This window comes from Aquarana catesbeiana, linkage group LG04 (genome assembly GCF_042186555.1).
Source record: "Aquarana catesbeiana isolate 2022-GZ linkage group LG04, ASM4218655v1, whole genome shotgun sequence".
Classification (NCBI taxonomy): domain Eukaryota; kingdom Metazoa; phylum Chordata; class Amphibia; order Anura; family Ranidae; genus Aquarana; species Aquarana catesbeiana.
The window spans coordinates 382,649,333-382,672,071 of record NC_133327.1 but is presented as its reverse complement, the minus strand read 5'-3'; the positions used below and the strand labels follow the sequence as shown (position 1 = coordinate 382,672,071).

General features: G+C 41.5%; 1 protein-coding gene across 1 annotated transcript in view; it reads right to left on the bottom strand.

Moving 5' to 3' along the window:
• LOC141140223 (amine sulfotransferase-like) overlaps positions 1–22,739 on the bottom strand; it is a 121,703-nt gene that overhangs the window by 13,745 nt on the left and 85,219 nt on the right. Inside the window, exon 6 of the mRNA XM_073627143.1 lies at positions 20,766–20,946. Coding sequence (XP_073483244.1) covers positions 20,766–20,946 — 181 coding nt within the window. The remainder of the gene's footprint in view (positions 1–20,765; positions 20,947–22,739) is intronic.

The following is a 22,739-nucleotide window of genomic DNA, read 5'->3' as shown; positions in this document are numbered from 1 at the left end:
TATAGTTAGAGCCTCTCCAATTACGTTTTGGGGCCTCCAATCCCCAAAAACTCATACCCTGCGTGCTCTGATTATGCACATTCTTAAAATGTACGTATAAAAAATGGCTATCAGATCCATTCCGTATGTTCCTAACGTGCTCCTCCATACGGTCTTTTAAAGCCCTAATAGTACGGCCAACATAGAACAAATTGCAAGGGCACTGGATTACATATACCACTCCAATGGTGTCACAAGAAACAAAATCATCTATCTTGTATATTTGTCCATTACGGGGGTTATGGAATTCTTTAACTCTCTTAGTGTTAGATGGTACTCTGATACAACTATAACATCTCCCACATCCAAAAAAGCCCTTTAAATCCCAGAACATCTTCGGTTTTGGTAGGGGAGGTTCTACTACATTGTGTACTAATCGGTCACGTAGACAGGGTGCTCTTTTATAAACAATCTTAGGACTGTCAGGTATCAATTCTCTTAAATGACAGTCCTGTTTGAGTACATTCCAGTACTTTTTTAAAATCTTCTCTACGTCCTTACTTTGTAGACAATAATCCAAAACTATACAAGTTCCATCATATTCATCATCACCCACAGTAATATCTTTATCTTTCAGTAAATCATCCCTCTTATAATTCTTCACCAAACTTTTCTCTTTTTCTAAAAATTCTTCCTTGTAACCTTTATCCAGAAACATCTTTTTTAATCTATCCGCTTGGGAATCAAAGTCATCATCTTGCGTACAGTTTCTCCTCATTCTTGTGAACTGTCCTCTGGGGATATTGCTAAGCCACGGTTTGTGATGGCAACTAGTAGTAGGAATGTAGGAGTTGCGATCAGTAGTTTTAAAAAAAGACCTCGTAATAACACCATGGGTTGTGGTCACAATCTCTAAGTCAAGAAAGTGTATGTGGTCCCTACTAATCTCCCAAGTCAGAGAGATACCTCGATCGTTATTATTCATAGACTCCAACAATTCCGTTAGTGATTCTGCACTCCCCTTCCATATGATCAAAAGATCATCTATAAATCTTCTGTACAGTAGTAAGTCTCCATATTGCTCAATTTGCACTGACTCCTCTTCCCATTTGGCCATGTACAAGTTTGCTACACTCGGGGCGAATTTCGCGCCCATGGCCACACCCCTTATTTGTAGGAAGAACCTATTATCATACCAAAAAAAGTTATGGTGTAAACAAAAATTTAAACACTTTAAAATGAACCCGCATAGGCCCCTATCAAAATCTTCTTCCTTACTTAAGGCCCATTCCACGGCTTCCAAGGCCCCTTCATGATTAATGTTGGTATATAATGAAGCTACATCACCCGTAGCCATTATTATATTGCCATCCGTGACGTATTCATCCAACAATTGAAGGGTATGCTTAGTATCCTTCAAATAAGCACGTGTTTTCTTTACTAGGGGTTGTAGATGAAGGTCAATGTACTCCCCCAATCTAGAAGTGAGGGACTCAATCCCACTCACAATGGGCCGTCCTGGTGGGTTCACACTATCTTTATGAATTTTGGGAAGATAATATATTACTGGGATCCTACTAACTGTGGGAATTAAGTATTTAGCTTCTTGATTATTAAGGAATTCATTATCCACCCCGTATTTTATAATCAAATCTAGTTCCTTCCTGAAATCCCTAGAGGGATCAGTACTTAATGCTTGGTATGTGCTCTCATCATTCAATATCCTATTCATCTCATCCTTGTATTGCTGTAATGAGAGTACCACGATACCCCCCCCCTTGTCCGCCGGTCTGATGACAATATCTGTTCTTTTTTCCAACGACTCCAGTCCCTTTTTGAAATTCCTATGTTCATGCACTTTTTTAATAGGCAGCTGTTCAAGTTCTGTGTTGACCAATTTTTTAAAAAGGTCCACATACTTATTATTAGCCACAAAAGGGTTGAAGACAGAATTATTTCTCAACCCCGTAAATTTCTCATTAATAGCTGTTTTTTCTACCGGATTTAAAGCGAAATACTTTTTAATATTAAGCTTCCTAATGAACTTCTGCACTCCTACATATGTATCAAATTTATTAAGACCCTTTTTAGGTGCAAACTTTATCCCCTTATCAAGTATTGAGATCTCTTCCCTTGATAAGTCCTTGCCACTCAAATTGAAGATTCCTTCACCTAATCTTCCCGCCTTCTTTTTCTGCTGTAACCTTCGTCCGGATCTTCTTCCCCTCTTCCTGGATTTCTTCCTTCGCGGGTAAATCCATCCCGGTTCTTCCCTAAAAAAGACTCATCAGAATATCGATCACTATTGTCTGCAAGTGGTTGGTAGCTGTTATATACTGGAACCCCATATTGATCTTGTGTGTGTCTATCATAACGTGTCCTCTGGGGTTTAGGTGAATAATAAACTCCATTTCTTTGGGGTTCATCCCTATATTGAGGGAACCGTCCATAACCTTGAGGTGGGGGTGGTGTTTGTTTGCCCTAAAACCCAATTTTATTTTAAAGAATTTTTATTGCTTTTATTATGATGATACGGGTAGTTGTTTCCCAGTATATATTCTTATGGAGTTTATCTAAAGGGTAGGTTATACATTTATACATTTAATCACCATGTCTGCACTATGCCTGCATATTATTTATTAATCATCATTACAGTCATTTCCATGTTTACTAGTATTTACTTAGTTTGAGGATATGTTTTCTAAGTAATTTTTGAGATTTTTTACTGTATCTACACACCATGCGATTTTATACACCTAGTTGTAAGTTGTGCGATCGATGGTCACACACGAACTTGACCTTAGACTTAATCAAATCAGCTCTTTTTCGTTTGTTTTTAATTAATTATTGATGTTTTATATTATATTTCACACCATGCGATTAAATATTATTTGGTCGCATGTTGTGCGATTGTGGGGCATGTATAAACCTGACCTAGGTTTTAAAATTAGTTTTCTATGTTGATCTATATTCATATGCCATGCGATTATGACATTCAACTCGCAGATCATGCGATTAAAGGGCGTTTATCAGCTTGCCATAAAACCCAATTTTTTTTTTTTTTGTTTGCCCTAAAACCCAATTTTATTTTATTAAAGATTTTTTTATTGTTTTTATTATGATGATACGGGTAGTTGTTTCCCAGCATATATTCTTATGGAGTTTATCTAAAGGGTAGGTTATACATTTATACATTTAATCACCATGTCTGCACTATGCCTGCATATTATTTATTAATCATCATTACAGTCATTTCCATGTTTACTAGTATTTATTTAGTTTGAGGGTATGCTGAGCGGTGTGAGTTTCCAATCCCTTCCTAGCTCCGTTCTGGGTATTTTTATTACAGGATATTTTTATTACAGGATATAGTTATATTTGGAATTCGTATAGATGCATTATTTTTGTGCTGTGAGTATTCAAAGCGGAGCCCATTGTATATATGTCTGCGGTCCCACGTAAAATGGCCACTGTTAATGGCTTTAAATTCACTAGGAGGAGTGGAGCCCAGCATATTAATGTCCGCGGTCTTACGCAAAATGGCCGCCGGTAGGGTATTTAAACTGTAGAGCGCCCGTCCAATCATATCCCCCTGATGAAGACACGTGACTCCCTGTGTCGAAGACGCGTAGGGGAGGGGCCAGGACGGAGCGATCAGCACAGAGCTGGGTTGTGGAGCTCTCACACCCTGCAGCACGCCGCACAGCCGTTTTTTCCTATGTTATGTTTGGTGCACATGAGCACCTTATAAATGTGAGTACCCCATGTGGGGATTGGATGTGATTTTAATAAAAGTATCCTACGGTATTATACTATATTAGCCTTTTTCTTTTATATGGTCTGATGTGAGTGGAGCCATAAAGAATCTAGTGTGGGAATCAGCTGTACCTAATACTGAGCCCAGGGGTGGCTCCAAAAGCGTGTATTGACACAATTAAAACCTGTGTCACACGCTCCAAGGTGAGCGCAATCACATTGGGGGTCACTAAGGCACTTCACAGCATGTTTTTCTTGGGCACGTTTGATTCAAAACCGGAACTTTTTCTTTGAACCATCACCATTACACTGACTTTTATTTGAACTTGGTCACTTTATGTTACTGGATTGGAAGATTCTTTCACGGATGTGATTTGAACACCTTTATTAGGGCGATTATAGTTTCAATTCGCCCATGCATGTGATTGATTTACTCTGTTTGTGCTTTACGAATATATATATTGTTTTATTTAATTTTTTTTTTTTTTTTTTTTTTTTCTTTTTCATTTTAATCACAGTGGATCTACATATGTGTAACATTTTTTAGCATATATACCTTATTAGGAATGATTATATTTTAATCACTGTGGATTGTATATTTATCTTATTACGTTTTTCTATGCACATTGCACTTTGTGTTTTATTGCACTAGTTATTTGTTAGTGTGTTTGTTCATAGGATTCACACAGCAGGTGATCTTAGTAAGTGATCAGAGCTTTAGGATTCACACAGCAGGTGATCTTAGTAAGTGATCAGAGCTTTAGGCTCTATTTGATTTGCACTCTTTATTATCTATGATTTGTACTTAGATTTACAGTTATTCAGTTACACCCCTAGGCGCGGCGCATTTTTTTCATATATCATTTATCGCACGGTCATGAATACGTGATCTGCGCCTGCAGCCGGGTAGCTGTTTGGTTGAATTTCCATTAAGGCACTGGATAATTGTGGCTCGCAGGATTTTTTTCCATAATTCTGTCTTTTAATTCATATACTTGTTTGTAGCCTATGGATCCGTTTGCCTTTTTTGATAATAGAGAATTGGATCTGGAGGATCTATTCTCAGATAAGAAACCCAGAGATGATGATATTGCACATTTGTTTAGGAAGTTAGGCCACTGTATGGATAAAAAGAGTAATATCTGGTGGGACCAATCCACGATGGAAAAATATTTGAAAGATAACTTAATCCCCAGAAAACTCAGATGGGATGTCCCAATCAATGATGGTTTATTGGGAAATGAGGATATAGATGAATGGTACTCGTTCTTTGAAAGTAAAGGGAGAGAGATTATGGAATTTCTGATTAAAAGGAAACAACGCAAATTGAAATCTTTGGAGAATCAGATTAAGGAAATTAGGGATAAAATCTCTCCTTTTAAAGATACACCGGAATATAATAAGCACATGGGTGAACTGCAGAAAAATATGCAGAAAAAGGATTTAGAGAACAGAAATGGAAAAAAGAAAAAATACCAGAGAGATCTGGATGATTACCAGAATAAACGAGTTTACAGATGGCAAGCAACGTTGGAAAATAATGTTGCCAATAATTCACAGATAGATAATACGGGTGACCAAAATGTAGGTGCTAGAGCACCCTATCCACCAAATCAACAACAGCAGGATGGAAGACCACCTAATAGAGGACATCCACCACATCAATATGAGGATAAGCAACCTTATACACCTCTTCAGCAACCCCTAAGAAGGGCGCAGATGGATTATGACACACATCAAGGGTTGAACGGAAGAAGATATGATAACCCATATCAGGGTCCCCCTACTAACCAAGGAAATTGGGGTTATGGGGCACCGCATCATAGGGGAAATGGTTTTAAACCCTACTACGGTGGAAATCAATATGGCAGAGGACATCAATCCTACCATACACCAAATAGGAGGGGTGCACAACATAGTGAAAATCGTTCCTATGGACCACAATATAATAGAAATCAAGGTTACCAACAAGGGACACCGATGAGGGGTGATCGACGTCCACCATATGGGGGTCCTCCAGCACCTCCACCACCCCCACCTCAAGGTTATGGACGGTTCCCTCAATATAGGGATGAACCCCAAAGAAATGGAGTTTATTATTCACCTAAACCCCAGAGGACACGTTATGATAGACACACGCAAGATCAATATGGGGTTCCAGTATATAACAGCTACCAACCACTTGCAGACAATAGTGATCGATATTCTGATGAGTCTTTTTTAGGGAAGAACCGGGATGGATTTACCCGCGAAGGAAGAAATCCAGGAAGAGGGGAAGAAGATCCGGACGAAGGTTACAGCAGAAAAAGAAGGCGGGAAGATTAGGTGAAGGAATCTTCAATTTGAGTGGCAAGGACTTATCAAGGGAAGAGATCTCAATACTTGATAAGGGGATAAAGTTTGCACCTAAAAAGGGTCTTAATAAATTTGATACATATGTAGGAGTGCAGAAGTTCATTAGGAAGCTTAATATTAAAAAGTATTTCGCTTTAAATCCGGTAGAAAAAACAGCTATTAATGAGAAATTTACGGGGTTGAGAAATAATTCTGTCTTCAACCCTTTTGTGGCTAATAATAAGTATGTGGACCTTTTTAAAAAATTGGTCAACACAGAACTTGAACAGCTGCCTATTAAAAAAGTGCATGAACATAGGAATTTCAAAAAGGGACTGGAGTCGTTGGAAAAAAGAACAGATATTGTCATCAGACCGGCGGACAAGGGGGGGGGTATCGTGGTACTCTCATTACAGCAATACAAGGATGAGATGAATAGGATATTGAATGATGAGAGCACATACCAAGCATTAAGTACTGATCCCTCTAGGGATTTCAGGAAGGAACTAGATTTGATTATAAAATACGGGGTGGATAATGAATTCCTTAATAATCAAGAAGCTAAATACTTAATTCCCACAGTTAGTAGGATCCCAGTAATATATTATCTTCCCAAAATTCATAAAGATAGTGTGAACCCACCAGGACGGCCCATTGTGAGTGGGATTGAGTCCCTCACTTCTAGATTGGGGGAGTACATTGACCTTCATCTACAACCCCTAGTAAAGAAAACACGTGCTTATTTGAAGGATACTAAGCATACCCTTCAATTGTTGGATGAATACGTCACGGATGGCAATATAATAATGGCTACGGGTGATGTAGCTTCATTATATACCAACATTAATCATGAAGGGGCCTTGGAAGCCGTGGAATGGGCCTTAAGTAAGGAAGAAGATTTTGATAGGGGCCTATGCGGGTTCATTTTAAAGTGTTTAAATTTTTGTTTACACCATAACTTTTTTTGGTATGATAATAGGTTCTTCCTACAAATAAGGGGTGTGGCCATGGGCGCGAAATTCGCCCCGAGTGTAGCAAACTTGTACATGGCCAAATGGGAAGAGGAGTCAGTGCAAATTGAGCAATATGGAGACTTATTACTGTACAGAAGATTTATAGATGATCTTTTGATCATATGGAAGGGGAGTGCAGAATCACTAACGGAATTGTTGGAGTCTATGAATAATAACGATCGAGGTATCTCTCTGACTTGGGAGATTAGTAGGGACCACATACACTTTCTTGACTTAGAGATTGTGACCACAACCCATGGTGTTATTACGAGGTCTTTTTTTAAAACTACTGATCGCAACTCCTACATTCCTACTACTAGTTGCCATCACAAACCGTGGCTTAGCAATATCCCCAGAGGACAGTTCACAAGAATGAGGAGAAACTGTACGCAAGATGATGACTTTGATTCCCAAGCGGATAGATTAAAAAAGATGTTTCTGGATAAAGGTTACAAGGAAGAATTTTTAGAAAAAGAGAAAAGTTTGGTGAAGAATTATAAGAGGGATGATTTACTGAAAGATAAAGATATTACTGTGGGTGATGATGAATATGATGGAACTTGTATAGTTTTGGATTATTGTCTACAAAGTAAGGACGTAGAGAAGATTTTAAAAAAGTACTGGAATGTACTCAAACAGGACTGTCATTTAAGAGAATTGATACCTGACAGTCCTAAGATTGTTTATAAAAGAGCACCCTGTCTACGTGACCGATTAGTACACAATGTAGTAGAACCTCCCCTACCAAAACCGAAGATGTTCTGGGATTTAAAGGGCTTTTTTGGATGTGGGAGATGTTATAGTTGTATCAGAGTACCATCTAACACTAAGAGAGTTAAAGAATTCCATAACCCCCGTAATGGACAAATATACAAGATAGATGATTTTGTTTCTTGTGACACCATTGGAGTGGTATATGTAATCCAGTGCCCTTGCAATTTGTTCTATGTTGGCCGTACTATTAGGGCTTTAAAAGACCGTATGGAGGAGCACGTTAGGAACATACGGAATGGATCTGATAGCCATTTTTTATACGTACATTTTAAGAATGTGCATAATCAGAGCACGCAGGGTATGAGTTTTTGGGGATTGGAGGCCCCAAAACGTAATTGGAGAGGCTCTAACTATACCAGGGACATTAGCAAACGCGAGTCATGGTGGATATACCAACTTGGCTCCTTGTCGCCTGGTGGGTTGAACAAGGAATTTGATCTCGCATGTTTTCTAAGTAATTTTTGATATTTTTTACTGTATTTACACACCATGCGATTTTATACATCTAATTGCAAGTTGTGCGATCGATGGTCACACACGTACTTGACCTTAGACTTTTCGGCTCCTTTTCGTTTGTTTTTAATCAATTATTGATGTTTTATATTATATTTCACACCATGCGATTAAATATTATTTAGTCGCATGTTGTGCGATTGTGGGGCATGTATAAACCTGACCTAGGTTTTAAAATTAGTTTTTAATGTTGATTTATATTCATATACCATGCGATTATGGCATTCAACTCGCAGATCATGCGATTAAAGGGCGTTTATCAGCTTGCCATAAAACCCAATTTTTTTTTTTTTTTTTTTTTTTTTGTTTGTTTGCCCTAAAACCCAATTTTATTTTAAAGAATTTTTATTGCTTTTATTATGATGATACGGGTAGTTGTTTCCCAGTATATATTCTTATGGAGTTTATCTAAAGGGTAGGTTATACATTTATACATTTAATCACCATGTCTGCACTATGCCTGCATATTATTTATTAATCATCATTACAGTCATTTCCATGTTTACTAGTATTTACTTAGTTTGAGGATATGTTTTCTAAGTAATTTTTGAGATTTTTTACTGTATCTACACACCATGCGATTTTATACACCTAGTTGTAAGTTGTGCGATCGATGGTCACACACGAACTTGACCTTAGACTTAATCAAATCAGCTCTTTTTCGTTTGTTTTTAATTAATTATTGATGTTTTATATTATATTTCACACCATGCGATTAAATATTATTTGGTCGCATGTTGTGCGATTGTGGGGCATGTATAAACCTGACCTAGGTTTTAAAATTAGTTTTCTATGTTGATCTATATTCATATGCCATGCGATTATGACATTCAACTCGCAGATCATGCGATTAAAGGGCGTTTATCAGCTTGCCATAAAACCCAATTTTTTTTTTTTTGTTTGCCCTAAAACCCAATTTTATTTTATTAAAGATTTTTTTATTGTTTTTATTATGATGATACGGGTAGTTGTTTCCCAGCATATATTCTTATGGAGTTTATCTAAAGGGTAGGTTATACATTTATACATTTAATCACCATGTCTGCACTATGCCTGCATATTATTTATTAATCATCATTACAGTCATTTCCATGTTTACTAGTATTTATTTAGTTTGAGGGTATGCTGAGCGGTGTGAGTTTCCAATCCCTTCCTAGCTCCGTCCTGGGTATTTTTATTACAGGATATTTTTATTACAGGATATAGTTATATTTGGAATTCGTATAGATGCATTATTTTTGTGCTGTGAGTATTCAAAGCGGAGCCCATTGTATATATGTCTGCGGTCCCACGTAAAATGGCCACTGTTAATGGCTTTAAATTCACTAGGAGGAGTGGAGCCCAGCATATTAATGTCCGCGGTCTTACGCAAAATGGCCGCCGGTAGGGTATTTAAACTGTAGAGCGCCCGTCCAATCATATCCCCCTGATGAAGACACGTGACTCCCTGTGTCGAAGACGCGTAGGGGAGGGGCCAGGACGGAGCGATCAGCACAGAGCTGGGTTGTGGAGCTCTCACACCCTGCAGCACGCCGCACAGCCGTTTTTTCCTATGTTATGTTTGGTGCACATGAGCACCTTATAAATGTGAGTACCCCATGTGGGGATTGGATGTGATTTTAATAAAAGTATCCTACGGTATTATACTATATTAGCCTTTTTCTTTTATATGGTCTGATGTGAGTGGAGCCATAAAGAATCTAGTGTGGGAATCAGCTGTACCTAATACTGAGCCCAGGGGTGGCTCCAAAAGCGTGTATTGACACAATTAAAACCTGTGTCACACGCTCCAAGGTGAGCGCAATCACATTGGGGGTCACTAAGGCACTTCACAGCATGTTTTTCTTGGGCACGTTTGATTCAAAACCGGAACTTTTTCTTTGAACCATCACCATTACACTGACTTTTATTTGAACTTGGTCACTTTATGTTACTGGATTGGAAGATTCTTTCACGGATGTGATTTGAACACCTTTATTAGGGCGATTATAGTTTCAATTCGCCCATGCATGTGATTGATTTACTCTGTTTGTGCTTTACGAATATATATATTGTTTTATTTAATTTTTTTTTTTTTTTTTTTTTCTTTTTCATTTTAATCACAGTGGATCTACATATGTGTAACATTTTTTAGCATATATACCTTATTAGGAATGATTATATTTTAATCACTGTGGATTGTATATTTATCTTATTACGTTTTTCTATGCACATTGCACTTTGTGTTTTATTGCACTAGTTATTTGTTAGTGTGTTTGTTCATAGGATTCACACAGCAGGTGATCTTAGTAAGTGATCAGAGCTTTAGGATTCACACAGCAGGTGATCTTAGTAAGTGATCAGAGCTTTAGGCTCTATTTGATTTGCACTCTTTATTATCTATGATTTGTACTTAGATTTACAGTTATTCAGTTACACCCCTAGGCGCGGCGCATTTTTTTCATATATCATTTATCGCACGGTCATGAATACGTGATCTGCGCCTGCAGCCGGGTAGCTGTTTGGTTGAATTTCCATTAAGGCACTGGATAATTGTGGCTCGCAGGATTTTTTTCCATAATTCTATTTATTAGGATTATTTTTGATTATTCAATACATTGTGGAGTTTGGTTATTGCACCAGGGATTGCATCTTTGCACAAGTCGTTTTATTTATTTATTTATTTTGACATGCAGGTTATCTATTAGGAATATCGGTTTAGTGGCTAAGACTTACTGCCACACACCTGTTACTTGTAATAGGAGGTTCACCCGGATGGTGATTGACAAATTAGTGTTAATCTTGTTTCTCTGCAGTCTGGTACGGGAGGATAGAGTAGCGCCACATATTATTTTGTTTTAGTATCTATTTACTGTGGTGTTGAGTGCACCCATCTATGTTGGCTGCTGTCTATCTGGTACCATCATTTACTATCTTTGCTTAGGTTCTATTTTATATAGGAGGTTGTGGTTTTTGCGCATTAGTCTTTGTAATTTTGCTTTTCAGGTCCAAGATGATTGCATGGCCAGTCACGGCGCGCGGCACGGCTCGCGCATGCACAGTGGGTGCACAGTTAAAATGCCGGTGCCACCGAGCGGGGCTTCAATCCCCCGCATCGCTGGACCCTGGGACAGATAAGTGTCCGATTATTAAAAGTCAGCAGCTGCAGTATTTGTAGCTGCTGACTTTTAATTTTTTTAAGCGGAACTCCGCTTTAAATATTGGTGCTACATTGGCTTTTCTCCAATCAGCTGGTACCATTCCAATCAGTAGACTGCCAGTAAAAATTAGGAACAATGGTCTGGCAACCACTTGGCTGAGTTCCCTAAATACCCTTGGGTGCAAGCCATCTGGTCCCGGTGGTTTATTAATATTAAGTTTCCCAAGTCTAATTTTAATTCTGTCCTCTGTTAACCATGGAGGTGCTTCCTGTGATGTGTCATTAGGATAAACACTGTAGTTTTGGTTACTGAAGCCCCCCGATTCCCTTGTGAAGACCAAGGAGAAGAATAAATTCAATACCTTCACCATCTCCATATCCTTTGTAACCAGATGACCGTCCTCATTCTTTATGGGGCCAATATAGTCTGTCCTCCCTTTTTTACTGTTTACATACTTAAAGAATTTCTTGGGATTTTTTTTGCTTTCCTCTGCTATGTGTCCTTCGTGTTCTATCTTAGCTGCCCTAATTGCACCCTTACATTTCTTGTTGCATTCCTTATAAAGTCTGAATGCTGATGATGATCCCTCAACTTTGTATTTTTTGAAGGCCTTCTCCCTTCCTTTTTATGCATTTTTACATTGGAGTAAAGCCATCCAGGACTTTTGTTCGCTCTTTTAAATTTATTACCCAATGGGATGCATTGGCCAATGCCCTTATTTAATATGCTCTTAAAGCAAACCCATGTTTGTTCCTAAGTGTCACGTACCTGGTTATTGAGCCCAATATGCAGAGGGAGGCCTCTCTTACAATCCTGACTCGCGGCCCCTGATAGAGCTGACAGGAGGCACAGGAGTGAAGAACAGCACAAGTGCCTGACAGGATCAACAGCTGGTATGCAGATCTGATGCTCCGGACGAAGCTGGGACAGCAGGAACAGCAGGTGGAATGCAGCAGACTGGAAGCTGAAGCAGGAGAGCAGGCACTCACAGGATTCAGGTGGATGGTCCCAAGGAAAGAGACACAGGAGGGTCAGACAGGCCGGGTCATACATTGGAGAGCAGAACTGGAACAGATGCAGAAGGCTTAAAGGAAGTTCACTAGGCAAGCTGGGTCGGCAACAAACTGGTACGGATAAGCCAAAGGATCAGACAGGAGCGAGGTCGTGGACAGGCCAGGGTCAGGTGCAGGCAGAAGGCAAGGATAGTTACAAGGCAAGCAGGTAATCACAGGAACAGATCAGGAACACAGGCAACTCACAGGGAATGCTGTAGATCTGGCAGCAAGATTCCCCTGTCATGACAGGGTTTAAGTAGCGCTTCTGGCGCCAATGGCCGTTCGCGCACGCACACAGGCGCGCGCTCAGAACCACTGTCCTCAGCAAGCCTTTCCTGACATTGCCCCCCTCCAAGGGGCAGCCTTCGGATGCCCAATCGGGCCAACTTTTCAGGGTGAGTTCTTTTGAAGGACAGGATTAATCTCTTGGCATGGATGTTATTTCCGGTTCCCAGGAATTTTCTTCCGGGCCGTAACCCTTCCACTTCACCAAGAATTGGATCACTCATGTTCCTCATCATTCCTCTTCCGACAGTCCATGATTGCCTCCACCTCATATTCTTCTTCCCCATTAACAATCACAGGTTCATGGGGGTCAGAACTTCGTCCAGGAAAAGGATTAGCCACAGCGGGCTTAAGTAGAGAGACATGGAAAACGGGGTGTACCCGAAAGGACTCCGGCAGTTCTAGCTCATAGGCCACCTCATTGATCCTTCTTTTCACTGAAAAGGGGCCTGCGAACCTAGGACCCAACTTTTTAGAGGGGCAAGCAAGCCTTAGGTTCATCGTGGATAGCCACACCCGATCTCCAGGTTTCAGGACTAGTTCTCCCCATCTCTTTCTGTCAAAGATTTCTTTGTTGCGTTCCTGCACCTTGGCCATGGTTTCCTGTAACAATTTGTTATTTGAATTGAAAAAATTTAAAGTTTCGAAAGCAGCTGGCACCGGACATTCTGGAAGGGAGTTGGGTAAGAATGATGGGTGGTATCCGTAGTTGGAGTTTGCTTTATGGAAGAATGAGTAGAGTTATTGTAAGCAAACTCAGCCAGTGGCACTAGGGACAACCAGTTGTCCTGGGAAAACGAAGAAAAACATCGCAGGTACTGCTCAAGAGTCTGGTTGGTCCTCTCCGTATGCCCGTTAGTCTGTGGATAGTAGGCAGAGGCAAAGGACAATTCGATGCCAAGGGTCTTGCACAATGCTTTCCAAAACCTGGAGGTGAACTGTACACCCCTATCTGAAGTGATGTTTACAGGAACTCCGTGAAGCTGGACAATCTCCCTGATGAAAACTCGTGCCGTTTCAGGGACAGATGGTGTTCCTTTCAACGGGATGAAGTGTGCCATCTTGGATAGCCAGTCAACAACTACAAATATAGCAGAATAGCCTTCTACGGGAGGGAACTCCACCATGAAATCCATGGAAATAGATTTCCAGGGCCTATCTGGAACGGGTAAGGGTTTAAGCAGACCCCAAGCCTTAGTTCGGTTGCACTTGCTCCGGGCACAGATAGGGCACGACTCCACATAGTCCTTACAGTCCTTGGCAACCTGGGGCCACCAGAAAATGTGCTGTACTAAATCTGCTGTCTTGGAAACACAAAGTGCCCCGCTAGGGCATGGTCATGACAGAGTTCGAGTATGGTGACCTGGAGACTCTCGGATATGAAAATTTTATTATTGCACCACAGCAGACCATCTTTTGCCAACAACTTTGTTTCTAGCGAGCTAGGAATATTAACAAAAGCCTGTTTGACCCAGGCAAATAGATCTTCCTGTACCAGAAGAAAATTTTCCATAGGTAGGATGGTGTCTGAGGAGGCAGCTGTTCCAGAGTCGCTGAACATACGGGATAAGGCATCTGGTTTTGTGTTTTTTGAGCCGGGCCGGTATGTCACGTGGAAGGAGAATCTAGAGAAAAATTGTGCCCATCTGGCTTGACGAGGTTTTAAACATTTTGCAGTTCTCAGGTACTCTAGATTCTTGTGATCTGTGTATACTAGAATCGGATGAGCTGCCCCTTCCAGCAGATAACGCCACTCCTCTAGCACAGCTTTAATCGCCAAAAGTTCTCGATACCCGACATCATAGTTCCTTTCCGGAGCAGATAGCTTACGGGAAAAGAAGGCAACAGGAAACAAAAGGCACTTAGGACCCTGACGTTGTGAGAGCACGGCACCGACAGCGATTTCAGAAGCGTCAGGTGAACAGACTCTTGAGGGAATCGAAGGCTGCTTGGGCTTCAGGGGTCCAGTGAAAATGGGTTCCTTGTTTGGTAAGCTGAGTGATAGGTGAGATAATGGCAGAAAACCCCTTAATGAATTTACGGTAAAAGTTTGCAAATCCATCAAACAGCTGGATCCCCTTCTTGTCAGTAGGAGGCGGCCAATCCAAAATGGCTGAGATTTTTTGAGGATCTATCTTGATGCCCTCAATGGAAATAATTAGTCCTAGAAATTGTATACTCTGTTTCTTGAATTCACATTTTTCAGCCTTGGCATATAAGCCGTGTTGACGAAGGCGACTCAGAACGCACTTGACGTGCTTATGGTGACTGTCAATGGAGGAGGAGAAAATCAGAATGTCATCCAGATAAATTATAACGAACAGGTCTAAGTAGTCATGGAAAATATCATTAACAAAGTGCTGAAAAGTGGCCGGAGCATTGCACAACCCGAACGGCATCACCAGATACTCAAAGTGTCCGAATTGAGTGCGAAATGCCGTTTTCCACTTGTCACCCTCTCTGATGCGGACCAGGTTATAGGCTCAATATATAGATTGAGTTTGTTGCACTATAATAGAGACAATAAGAATAAGCGGCTAACACAATATTGTTGGATACAAAAGATATGTGGGATATAGGTGTAGCGCTATAGAAAAAGCATAATTAGAGAGCCCATAAAAAGAATTTTCAAGTTCTCTGAAGCAGTCAGAAATAATTCACAGCAAATCTCTGTAGATATAGAGGGAGAAGAAGTCCATCACCATCACCCAAACACACTGACCCTTACCGTCAGTAGGTGGGTTATATAGCATAACATTATTGGATGTTTCTTGAGCCAACTGGAATGTGTGGAAATCCCTTTTGCTTGGCTGTTGGTGCTGAGTGGTGGAAATAGGCCTAAATTCCAGCAGCTCCTTCGAGGTTGGTGCTACACTGCGAAAGTGGTGTCATTCTTCTGGCGCAGTAGTAGGGGTCACCATCTTAATTTGAGTACGGCAACAGCCAAGCAAAAAGGGATTTCCACACACTCCAGTTGGCTCAAGAAACATCCAATAATGTTATGCTATATAACCCACCTGCTGACGGTAAGGGTCAGTGTGTTTGGGTGATGGTGATGGGCTTCTTCTCCCTCTATATCTACAGAGATTTGCTGTGAATTATTTCTGACTGCTTCAAAGAACTTGAAAATTCTTTTTATGGACTCTCTAATTATGCTTTTTCTATAGCGCTACACTTATATCCCACACAGGTTATAGGCTCCTTGAAGGTCAAGTTTAGTAAAGATGGTTGCAGCCCCCAACCTCTGGAAGAGTTCAGGCACCAGGGGGAGAGGATAGCAATTTTTGATGGTGATTTTGTTGAGTTTGCGGTAATCAATGCAGGGTCGAAGAGTATGGTCCTTCTTTTCTACAAAGAAGATGCTGGCTCCTGCCGGAGAGGTGGATGGGCGGATAAATCCCTTTCTCAAGTTCTCGCCAATGTATTCCTTGAGAGTAACTAGCTCTTGTTCAGTGAGAGGGAAGATTCTTCCAAAGGGAATCTCGGCCCCAGGGAGGAGCTCAATAGGGCAATCGTACACTCGCTGTGGTGGTAATGTCTCTGCGCCCTTCTTACTTAATACATCCAGAAAGTCGTGAAACTCCTAAGGGACTAACTGGTGGATTTTAGAGTCCAGGCATAGTAAGGAGGAGGAGTTATTGGGAAGACAGTATTGATGGCAATAAGGAGATGAAAAAGTAACTTCTCTGGTAGTCCAATTAATGTGGGGGTTGTGTGCCCGCAGCCAGGGCATGCCCAAGATGAATGGAAACAAAGGTGAGGTGATAATGTCAAGGCGTAAAAGCTCCTGATGGCAACTGGCAACTGTGGCCAACAGTGGGGCTGTTTCCTGTGTGACAGTTCCTGATTTGATGGCTGACCCATCAGCAAGGTGCAGGAGAAGTCCTTGAGTTTTGGGTAGCAGAGGAATGGAATGTCTGGCTGCAAAGGAGGAGTCCATGAAGCAACTGAATGCCCTGAATCAATAATGGCGGTTACTTGAAGGTCCTTTCCAGACAGTTGCAACAAAACAGGAACAGAGAGGTGAGAGGAGGCATTGACCGCAGCAGAGACTTGATTAGTGGAACTTAAGAGGCACTCATTGGACTTAACTGGGCAGGTTCTTACAAAGTGTCCTGGTTCCCCACAGTACATGCATAGATTATTCATGTGTCTGCATTGACATTCTTCTCCAGTGAGAGAAGTACAGAGCACGCCCAGTTGCATGGGTTCAGAAGTGTCTGGAGTTGGGGCAGGCTGTCCTGAAGGAGCAGGTTAAGAGGGGCTAGAAACCCTTGGTAGCATCCAGGTAGGTCGGGATTGTCTCATGGTTCTTTCCGACCTGTGTTCTCGCAGATATCAGTCAATTTGTATGGACAAGGTTATGAGGCCGTCCAGGGTCTGTGGTACCCCTACCCTAGCCAGTTCATCCTTAAAAGGATCTGACAGTCCCATACGGAACTGATAGTGGAGGGCCACTTAGTTCCAGTTGGTGTCAGCGGCCCAACGCCTGAATTCGGCAACGTAGTCCCCTACAGCTCTGCGGCCTTGCTGTAGGGAGTGGAGTGCTGCTTCCGCAGTTGCCGATAATTGTGGATCCTCGTACAGCTGTGCCATGACATCCAGAAATGTTGTTAGGTTAGTCAGGATCACGTCCTTCTGTTCTAGGAGACAATGTGCCCAGGATTGGGGTTCGCCTGCAGCAGGGAAATCACGAAGCCTACTTTGGTGGTCTCCAAAGAGAAGGTGCGAGGCTGAAGAGTGAAGAAAAGCTCACAGGAGTTACGGAAGGCCCTGAACTTGCGACGGTCTCCAGAGAATCTCTCAGGTGTGGGTACACGAGGCCCCAGGGGTAAAATCACCACTGTAGGTGAGGAAGAGGAGCTAGCTGAGGCTTGAGAAGTCCCTTGAGGAGCAGCTGAAGGTGAGAGCGCCTGTACACGCTCTTCCAGACAGTTATAGCTTTCCTGGAGAATCTTTACAGCCTGAGTCAGGCCAGCAAGGTGTAAGCACAGATTGTCCATAGGTGAGGATCCCCGCTTGGGCTCAGACATGACTGCCAGATACTGTCACGTACCTGGTTATTGAGCCCGATTTGCAGAGGGAGGCCTCCCTTACGATCCTGACTCACGGCCCCTGATAGAGCTGACAGGAGGCCCAGGAGTGCAGGACAGCACAAGTGCCTGGCAGGATCAACAGCTGGTATGCAGATCTGATGCTCCGGACGAAGCTGAGACAGCAGGAACAGCAGGTGGAATGCAGCAGACTGGAAGCTGAAGCAGGAGAGCAGGCACTCACAAGGAAAGAGAAAGAGGAGGGTCAGACAGGCCGGGTTGTACATTGGAGAGCAGAACTGGAACAGATGCAGAAGGCTTGAAGGAAGGTCACTAGGCAAGCCGGGTTGGCAACAAACTGGTACGGATAAGCCAAAGGATCAGGCAGGAGCGAGGTCGTGGACAGGCCGGGGTCAGGTGCAGGCGGAAGGCAAGGATAGTCACAAGGCAAGCAAGTAGTCACAGGAACGGATCAGGAACACAGGAAACTCACAGGGAACGCTGTAGATCTGGCAGCAAGATTCCCCTGTCATGACAGTGTTTAAGTAGCGCTTCTTGCGCCAATGGCCGTACGCGAGCGGACGCGCGCACAGGCGCGTGCACGGAACCACTGTCCTCAGCAAGCCTTTCCTGACACTAAGATTTTATCCCAATTTATGCCCTCTAGTAAGGAAGTTGGCTCTAAATTTGCTGCCCCCTCAAAATAACTCAACACACAGCCTTTAATGTCTAAACCACGGGCAACAAAAGTGAATACACCCCTAAGTGAAAATGTCCAAATTGGGCCCAAAGTGTCAATATTTTGTGTGGCCACCATTATTTTCCAGCACTGCCCTAAACCCTCTTGGGCATGGAGTTCACCAGAGCTTCACAGGTTGCCACTGAAGTACTCTTCCACTTCACCATGATGACATCATGGAGCTGGTGGATGTTAGAGACCTTGCGCTCCTTCACCTTCTGTTTGAGGATGCCCCACAGATGCTCAATAGGGTTTAGGTCTGGAGAAATGCTTTGCCAGTCCATCAACTTTACCCTTAGCTTCTTTAGCAAGGCAGTGGTCATCTTGGAAGTGTGTTTAGGGTCGTTATAATTTTGAAATACTGCCCTGTGGCCCAGTCTCTGAAGGTAGGGGATCATGCTCTGCTTCAGTATGTCACAGTACATGTTGGCATTCATGGTTCCCTCAATGAACTGTAACTCTCTTGTGCAGGCTGCACTCATGCAGCCCCAGACCATGACACTCCCACCACCATGCTTGACTGTAGGCAAGACACACTTGTCCTTGTACTCCTCATCTGGTTGCTGCCACACACGCTTGACACCATCTGAACCAAATAAATTTATCTTGGTCTCATCAGACCACAGGACATGGTTCCAGTAATCCATGTCCTTAATCTGCTTGTCTTTAGCAAATTGTTTGCGGGCTTTCTTGTACATCGTCTTTAGAAGAGGCTTCCCTCTGGGATGACAGCCATGCAGACCAGTTTGATGCAGTGTGCAGTGTATGTTCTAAGCACTGACAGGCTGACCCCCCACCCCTTCAACGTCTGCAGAAATGCTGGCAGCACTCATAAGTTTATTTTCCAAAGACAACCTCTGGATGACCTCCCACCCCTTTAACCTCTGCAGCAATGCTGGCAGCAATCATAAGTCTATTTCCCAAAGATAACCTCTGGATATGACGCTGAGCACATGCACCTCAACTTTTTTGGTCGACCATGGCAAGGCCTGTTCTAAAAGGGAACCTGTCCTGTTAAACTGCTGTATGGTCTTGGCCACCATGCTGCAGCTCATTTTCAGGGTCTTGGCAATCTTATAGCCTAGGCCAGCAGTGCTCAACCTGCGGTCCTCCTGCTGCTGCAGAACTACATGTCCCATGAGGCATTGCAAAGCTGACAGTTACAAGCATGACTCCCACAGGCAGAAGCATGATGGGACTTGTAGTTCTGCAACAGCTGGAGGGCCACAGGTTGAGCACCCATGGCCTAGGCCATCTTTATGGAAGGCAACAATTCTTTTTTTCAGATCCTAAGAGAGTTGCCATGAGGTGTCATGTTGAACTTCCAGTGACCAGTATGAGAGAGTGAGAGCGATAACACTGTAATGTAAGACACCTGCTCCCCATTTACACCTGCGACCTTGCAACACTAATGAGTTACATGACACCAGGGAGGGAAAATAGCTAATTGGGCCCAATTTAAACATTTTCTCTTAGAGGTGTACTCACTTTTGTTGCCAGCGGTTTAGACATTAATGGCTGTGTGTTAAGTTATTTTGAGGGGACAGCAAATTTACACTGTTATACAAGCTGTACACTCACTACTTTACATTGTAGCAAAGTGTCCTTTCTTCAGTGTTGTCACATAAAAAGATATAATAAAATATTTACAAAAATGTGAGGGTTTTTTTTTTTTTTTTGTGAGATACTGTATATATCTGACAAATAACTAATAGTAAACAGGATACAATATGATAAATATTGAAGCACACTATATGTAACAACTAAACACATTTACCATATAACTGAAATATTTACCTTTTTCTTCTTTCTCTTTCCTTTTCTCCACCTTACGATTAAAGCTCATTATCAGAATTTATTTGACCTATATACACTCTACTTGTAAACAATATGTATAGTAGGTATAAATCATTTAAATACCTACAAAAGTAACTAAGGAAATGATATATATCTTTAATTTAGGTTTACGTGAACCCAATGTTTAATATTTGAAATTTCATGATATTTACCTATATAAACCCTACTGTAAAACAATGAGCTTACTTTATAGATCCTTGTAAACTTACTTTATGTATCTTTATAACATTGTATACTCAATAAACTTCTTTTGACAAGGGAAAAAAAAAAAAAAAAGAAATATTTACCTTTACGCATAAATGACCCAAATCTTTTATCTATAATATTCTCAGGTAGAGTTTCTTTATTTGCAAGAGGATCATTTTTCATCTGTTTGAACGATGCTTTTTTTACCACAATATCCATTGCCTCATCATCTAATTTTAGTGCTAAAAATGTGGAGATTTGCTTGACAACAGACCGAAGGTCCTACAAACATAAGAAAACTAATTTTAGCAAAAGAAAAAAAATTACAGTTAATATTATCTGATAAAATAGTTTTGGCAGCTTTGAAAAATACTTTGCGGAACTAGTTTTTATCTCTTCAAAAGATGCTATATATATATATATATATATATATATATATATATTACTGCCATATACTTTAGAAACATTTATTTTGAGGCAGGAAATATTCTGATTATAATTAGGGGGTAACCATTATTATTTTCCATCACTTCCAGTGCAGTAACATGCGCTCCTGGCTCCTCCTCTTCAGAAAATGCCACCATAGCAAGCTCCTTTCTATGGGGGCACTCATGCATGCTTGATCCATGTACACAGACAGTGAGGCTCAGCCCCACATCCTGCTCCCTCATCACAGGATTTGACTGCTGCCTCTCTGTCCTGTGAGAAGAGAGAGGAGAGAGCCGCTGCTTCCAAGCACAGTACTGGATCAAGATTGGGCTCAGATAAGTATTTAAGGGGTCTGGGGGGGGGGAATCCTGATCACAGTTTTACAGTAATAAAGAGAACACATTAAGATAAAAAAAAAAACCTTCTGCTTTAGAACCACTTTAATACTGCACGTGGTGTTACAGAATAGTATACGTTTTCAGGGACAGTCTCAGTGGCAGCGTAACTTGGCAGTGAATATGTGCCTCCGTAATTCATATATTTTTTGTTTATCAGTAAGATTTACTGCCAGAGAGCAGAAGCATCACAATCCTCTTTTATTTGAATAATATCAGTTAAAAAAGTCTTTTTCCATGAAGTGTTAGCAGTGACATTGTGCTTTGATCAAGCAGTACTAGTTTTACTCTGACCTGCACAGTAAAAGCCCTCAAGTAAAGGTGGATAAAAATTAGCCAATTACACCACAGTTTAACATAGTGAGGGTAAAAACAATGTAAAAACTCTTTGCACCACCATCTCCCATTCTCTGCACCCACTTATTCCCATATTCTTATTTTAATCAAATGATTTAGAGCTTCAGCCCCCAGGTATGGTTTAAAAGTAATTGAACAGTGGTAGGACAGTTTTACATCCACTAGAACAGGCTTAGTTTAAGTTTGGGCGTATGGTTGGGGGGCACATGCTTCACGTTGCGGCCATAGCAAAGTCTACCCGATATGTATCATTTAGCAGCCATGCAAGCCCACCAAACATAACACATTCAGTCAAACAGGGAAGCGCAGCAAATACTCAGAAACCACGTACAATGTTGGCAAAAATGGGGCAGAGAGGAGGAGTCACATTGCTTCCTCACTGCCTGTCAATAGCCACTGAAGCACAATCTGAACATGAATCAGGCTTCAGAGGAGAAGTAGATTTAGACGCACATCTAAATCTACTATTAAAGATAAATTCCACCTTTAGAGCCATGTTACAAAATGTATACCCTTCTGAAAGGTTTCTGGGATTCTTTTCCCTGCCGCAGCTGTCAGATTTGAAATTGGTGTGGCTGTGCACACAGTGGCATCATTCATTCACAGAGATCTGTGAATAAATCTACTACAGGTCCTGTCTGCCACAGTGGCAGTTCTCAATGGACTACAAGCACAAGTGCAATTATCACTGCCCTCGTCTGTTGACACTTTCTGCAGCTTTTTAACTGAAAATCCATACCTCAGTTTGGGCATAGAGCTGGAGATATAGTCTACAAAAGCCTAGAATTGCACCTGCAATCCACAGTCGCGATGCTTTTGGGTTAAAGAAAAACTGGGGGGGGTCAAGCAAAGCAATGTACCTCATCACTGCAATTCACAGAAGTAAACTACAGT